The sequence below is a fragment of the Poecilia reticulata genome, linkage group LG3 (genome assembly GCF_000633615.1).
Source record: "Poecilia reticulata strain Guanapo linkage group LG3, Guppy_female_1.0+MT, whole genome shotgun sequence".
In the NCBI taxonomy this organism is placed as follows: Eukaryota; Metazoa; Chordata; class Actinopteri; order Cyprinodontiformes; family Poeciliidae; genus Poecilia; species Poecilia reticulata.
Genome location: NC_024333.1, coordinates 34,199,883 through 34,206,299, shown reverse-complemented (window position 1 = coordinate 34,206,299; position 6,417 = coordinate 34,199,883). Strand labels below are relative to the sequence as shown.

General features: G+C 37.0%; 1 protein-coding gene across 1 annotated transcript; it reads left to right on the top strand.

Moving 5' to 3' along the window:
- Window positions 1–5,769: 5,769 nt before the first annotated feature.
- Window positions 5,770–6,411, top strand: LOC103463015 (E3 ubiquitin/ISG15 ligase TRIM25-like; the record flags this gene model as incomplete). Its single annotated transcript, XM_017303890.1, has 1 exon — window positions 5,770–6,411. A coding segment is annotated over exon 1 (600 nt), but the record flags the coding sequence as incomplete, so codon positions are not given.
- Window positions 6,412–6,417: the final 6 nt, after the last annotated feature.

Sequence of the window (6,417 nt, the reverse complement as noted above, 5' to 3'; positions counted from 1 at the left end):
GTCAAATTTTTGAGTTTAGGATTAAAATCTGAATGATTTTTTTTAGTGGCCCTATTTGTCTTCCATATGCAGCTGGTATTGCTGTCAGGTAGGTTTCCATTTTACTAAACACTTAACCTTATCCAGAGCAGAATAGAAATTTCTTAATTTTCATCTATCGATCGCTGAATAACTCAAAATTAATCTGCATTGTGTAAGACTAACGTGTTAAATTTTTCAGATTAATCGCACGCGTTGATTTTGACAGCCCTTCCTAACAGTTTCAGATAACACCTCCAGTGTGGCAGGATTTCGCTATGTTGAAGGTTAATCTCCTCACAAGAGATGATCTCCTAAAACCAGATCTACTGGGAACCAGTAAGGATGAAACCTCATGTTGGTTCCCAATCTCCCGGCATTATCTGACAGGAAAAATGTCTGAGGGACTTGGAGTTTAAATCAGGTTTAGTTGGTGCTGCCTTACCAGAGATTGCATCACCAGGTGTAAAATTTGTGATGAGCGCGCCAAGGTTCCCGTAAGCTACACTTCCCACACTTATACGGATAATAAAGTTTCCAGCGCTTTAAGATAAAAAGCCTCAAAGCGGAAGAGAGGCCGGGATTATTCAGAGTGCTGACTTGTATCCTGAGGGAAGCGAATGACAGAAATCCAAACTGTTTGCATGTTTTCCTGTCGACAGTCCCAGATTCTCACTCACATCCAGTAAAATGTCAAACACCCGACATGCATGTCAAACCGGATCAAACCAAAACGACTCGGTTTACGGTAAAAAAGAAAATCACCAGAGAGCATTAAATTTATAAAAACTCCAAAGAAACAAAGAATAATCTAGATCTGGTTTTATCATTTTATTTGAATGCGTCACACCGATCACAAGCAAATCTTTAAAAGAGGAGATAAATATTTCCATTCCGTCTCTGGTGATGTTTCCTGTCTTGCAAAAGTATTCATAGGCGTTGAACGTCTTTCTCCATTTTTATATAAGAGTTACAAACTTTAAGGCTTTTCACATGAATGATTAACAGAAAGTGGTAATGAATTAAAATCTGAAAACTGTGGATTTTAGGGTGATTCCCCTCTGGTAGACTTGGTTGGATTGGGACCAAATTTGCAACATCTTTAACATTTTCAGCTGCTGTGATTCGCTTTCACATTGACTTGAACCCAACTGTCTCAATCTGTGGTTACCTAGCAACTCACTCACTCTTTGGTTACCTAGCAACAACTTGTTGAGCAACATGTACAGCAGCAGTTTAAGGTTTCGCTTCTTTGCCTCATAACTGCTTGAAAATAAAAAACAACAGCGCGGGGTTGAAACTGCAGGCAAAACATTAAACTGGTTTGGCAGGATCTCAAACACTTAAAACAAAAAACGAATCAATAATTATTGATATCGACTGATATGAAACGCTTATATTGTGATGCGTTTTTCAGCCATAAAGCCCGGCCATTCACGTCAAGAAAATACAGATGTTATAATCCACACAGGAGGAATCCGGTTACTTATTAAGCAGCTTTTCATATCAATTAACTGACATTTATTGGGGCTATTATTAGTCGTGTGAAAACCAGAAATGTATTTTTTAAGAAACATATAATTTACTTCCTGATCATAACCATGCGTTTATTTTTTTTATTACATTCATCTTCAGTAAATTGCTTTATTTCCTTGGCAGAATAATTTACCAACTCTTAAAGCTTTCCATTGTTCTCTGTTTGCAAATACATTTACTGGGGCTATTATTAGTCGTGTGAAAACCAGAAATTTATTTTTTAAGAAACATATAATTTACTTCCTGATCATAACCATGTTTTTATTTTTTTTAATACATTCATCTTCAGTAAATTGCTTTATTTCCTAGGCAGAATAATTTACCAACTCTTAAAGCTTTCTATTGTTCTCTGTTTGCAAATATTTAATAAATCTGCGTCTCATCGTGTATACTGACCAATAAAGCTTAAAACTGCCTGGTTACAACTGAAGCATCTCATCCACAGGGAACATGTTTTATAATGCGTTTTATTAGAAGTATAATGGAAAGCCATTGTGGGTAATTTGGCCAATACATCATGTGTTTATCATTACCTTTTAAACAGCGCTTTAACTCAGTACATAATGATTTCCGACGGCCATAAAAACTGGCTACTGAGCAAAAAAAAAAAAAAAAAAAGCTTTTATGCTTAAATTGACATTTTTCTACTGGTATTTTTCTGCTCAAGCCAACAGCTTCATGTCATATGAAGTTAAATTCAGGAACTGCAAAGTTTACACTACGATCAATAACCTCGAGTGTCTAACAGGAGGAGAAAAAGGAAGATGTGGATCAATAAACATCCGGAAGGACAGAAAAACTACAACGCGATTAAGTGGAAAGGACTGATGAATCCTTCCTCTGGAAGATGACGAAGACGATGAGAGACAGAAAGAGACAGGATTGTCTCGGCATGGAGGAGTAATCTTCCTCTGCGGTGATGAACTCTTCTCACTTCAAATAAATCATCAACAGACGACAGCAACTCTGGTCGATAGCGAAAGAGTTCGAAAGACGTTTTCTGACTGCAAGCAGCTCACTTAAAGGGCAGGTATGGTGCAAAATTCACATTTTAATGTTTTTGTACTTCCATTTAGGTTCCTACTGCTTCCAAAAACAGCCAAAGTGCTTAAAAAACACTCACCTGGTTTTTGGCAATCAGTTAAGGTTTTTGGTATCTGGAAAATGACTAAATCTTATCAAGTATTTTTGTCTAGTTTCTAGTGCAAATATTTTAGTACACTTAAAGTAATACAAACAAACTTACAACATAGGAGCTTGTTTTAAGTTCCTTAATATTGATGAAAAAGTACAAGTTCCACAGGCAGATTATTACACTATTAAGAATATATTTTTTCCATGTTACAAGTGAAATAATCTGCAAATGAATCTAGCTTTTTTCATCAATAATAAGGAACAAGCTCATATTTCTGGCTAAAAAGTTGCTTGTAAGTTACTTTTATCTTAGTTCAAGTATTCAATGATATTTGACCTAGAAACCAGACTAAAATTACTTGGTGAAATTTTGTCTTTGCAGTGGAACCAATTAAAACCTTTGGAAATGTAACGTCACAAATCAGCAGGCCTAGCAACCTTAGCAAAGTCCAGTCCGTTACCTAGCAACCTTAGCAAAGTCCAGTCCGTTACCTAGCAACCGAAGCAGAATTCCAGCACTTTTGATCAGCCAGTGTATGCATTGTTCAATGGCTGCTAGAAAAGTCAAGTGTTTTGTTGTTGATTTACCATCCAGAAAGCACCTGCTGCACTCTTAATTGTGCAGTAGGCTCTAGTATTGCTTTTCAAATACAGTATGTAAGGTTACATAATTGCGCATCTGTTTGCAGCCATTTTCATGTGCGAGTGTAAACACTGAGCCATTGAGATGTAAAATCTTATTATCCAAGAATGATTTTGAGCAAAAAAATGTAATGAACATGTTTTGTATAACCATCCATCCATCCATTTTCTTGCACCCTTTTTCCCTCAGTGGGGTCGGGAGGGGTGCTGGTGCCCATCTCCAGCCAACGTTTCGGGCGAGAGGCGGGGTACACCCTGGACAGGTCGCCAGTCTGTCCCAGGGCGTTTTGTATAACCTTTAGGCTTATCAAAACTTGTTTAAGGAAGCATAATAGATCACCTTTAAAGTTTTAAGTGGAAACCTGACAGACTCTCATTGTGGCAAAGCCAGAGGGTCAACCAGACATTTAACACCTTGATCCAACTATTTAAACCCTGATCAAATTACAGAAATCTTACTAGCTGAGGTCCAATAAACCAAGGCAACGACTCCATAATTAAACTATTATGGAGCATAAACTGCCAAAAAGAAAACCAATGGAGCAAAAACACTGGCCTTCAAGGTCTTTTTCAGGCCAGTAAAGCCTTCAGTAAAAAGTTCCCTCAAAACAAGGCCGCAAGTCTGTGAAGGCTCATTTATTGGATTTTTCTCTCATGACACACTTTTAAAAAGAAGCCAACAAACCTTGGGATGTCCTTGATAAGACACCTGAAATGTGGAGCAACGGCATTGCTGGCAAGTCTGTAGGATAAGAAATGCAACGGTTCAGTAATTACTCTTCAAGGTCTGCAGCACAAAGCTCAATCATGTCGAAACACACCTGACTAAAGGTTTTCATGTAGAAGTAATGGAAACATGCGCTCACAGCAGCTACAACTTAGAGAGGATGGATTCATCAAAACTAACGCCTTTTTTTATTGGATTTCCTGTCAAATTCCACAATTCCTAAAGCACAATCTGTGCTAATACACAACTACAAATAGTAATAGGGTGTGGTATACTCAGAGTTGGGGAGTAACTAGTTACATTTACTCAATAACAATAACATTTACTTGGGTCACTATTTTTGAAATTAATGCATTTTTGGCATTATTTTTACTAATCTGTGCTTTTTACTTTTACTTCAGTAATTTTATTACAAAGTAAGTATGGCTACTCTTATTTGAGCAAAATTTCTGGACTTTCTACCCACTGAATGAAAAACCAATATGTTTTAACCAAAAAAAATGGCAGACACAGACACACACACCAGCAGCATTCATAAGTTTTATATCTAAAGAAACTGATTTGGAAAATATTTATTTTGCCTAACATTATTCTTTGCTAGTTATATGGATTATTGTCATTTTATTCCTTAAAATACCAAAATGTCTGCTTACCTTTATATTTTGGTACTTCTGATTATGTAATTTTAACTACTCAGTACTTGTAGACTTTTTACCAGATACAGTTTAACTCTTCTTAGGTAATTTTTAGAGGCCTACTTCTTGCTTTTACTTGAGTAAAATATGTTTAAGTAGTGTCAGTCTTAATTAAGCACAATTTTTGGATACTTTGCCTATTTCTGAGTACGCTAGTTTACATTTTAGGCCTATATACAAAAAGAAAAATCAGCATTTAATTTCTCCTAGTCACTTTAGCTAAATGACTATAAATTAAAGTTATCAATAAATGAGTTAATCTAAATATGACTGATATTGTATCGACTAACAATTCATTGATAAGCGGACATTTTCTTAGAAATTGTTTTTCTCTTGTATCAAGAGGACCGACCATCTTTCCATAACATAAAGGGCAAGATTTTCATAATATGCTGAATTAAAAAAAATACATCACTACATTTTAATTTGATTTTGTGTTAGTTGTTTTAAATACTGACTGAACAAAAATTGTGGTTCTATCACATTGTTAAAATTAAGACGTTTACAAACTATAACACATTCATTCACTCTAACCAGGTGGACTAAAAGCCCACCTGGTTAGAGTTCATTTTGATTAGTAGTAATTGAAACATTGATCATTTTATTTGATGTGTATTGATGATTTTGAAGATGGTACTTAACAAAATGTGATGCTTGTTATTGGTTTCACAATTGGTGAATGCATAATATTTTTATGACTTTTGTTCTGGTTTTATAACATAAAGCGCTTTGAACTACCTTGTTCTTGAAATGTGCAAAATATAAATAAACTTGATTGTTTGATTGCTTTTGTTCCATCACTAACTAAAACAGGACAATCAGATTCCCTTCTTGAAATATTCATTCAGTTAATCATCTTCCAGACTTTCCCTAAAGCTGATTTTCCTGTTCTTCCTGCTCTTAAACACACCTTGATGCTGTGTTGATCTAATGTCGGCTGAAGGTGAAAGCCGATTGGCTGCAGCCTCTCTACATTGACACGTGACTTGCAGATAAGAACTCAAACCTGTTTCTGTTTTCAGGAAGTGAAACTAACAGTCACTGTGACTGAGAGCAGAAATGGAGCAGAATCAGCTGGACCAAGAAACTTTCTCCTGTTTGATCTGTCTGGATCTACTGACGGATCCGGTGACGACTTCCTGTGGACACAGCTACTGCATGAACTGTATTAAAACCCACTGGGATGAAGAGGATCAGAAGAGGATCCACAGCTGCCCTCAGTGCAGGGAGACATTCACACCAAGGCCTGTGCTAAAGAAGAACACCATGCTAGCAGCTTTAGTGGAGCAGCTGAAGATGACTGGACTCCAAGCTGCTCCTGCTGACCACTGCTATGCTGGACATGAAGATGTGGCCTGTGATTTCTGCACTGGAAGAAAACTGAAAGCCACCAAGTCCTGTTTAGTCTGTCTGGCCTCTTACTGTCAGAAACACCTTCAGCCTCATTATGATTCAGCTGCTTTTAAGAAACACAAGCTGGTGGAGCCGTCCAAGAACCTCCAGGAGAACATCTGCTCTAAGCATGATAAGTTGTTGGAGATCTTCTGTCGCACTGATCAGAAGTGCATTTGTTATCTCTGCACCATGGATGAACATAAAGGCCATGACACAGTGTCAGCTGCAGCAGAAAGGACTGAGAGGCAGAGAGAGCTGGAGGAGAGACGA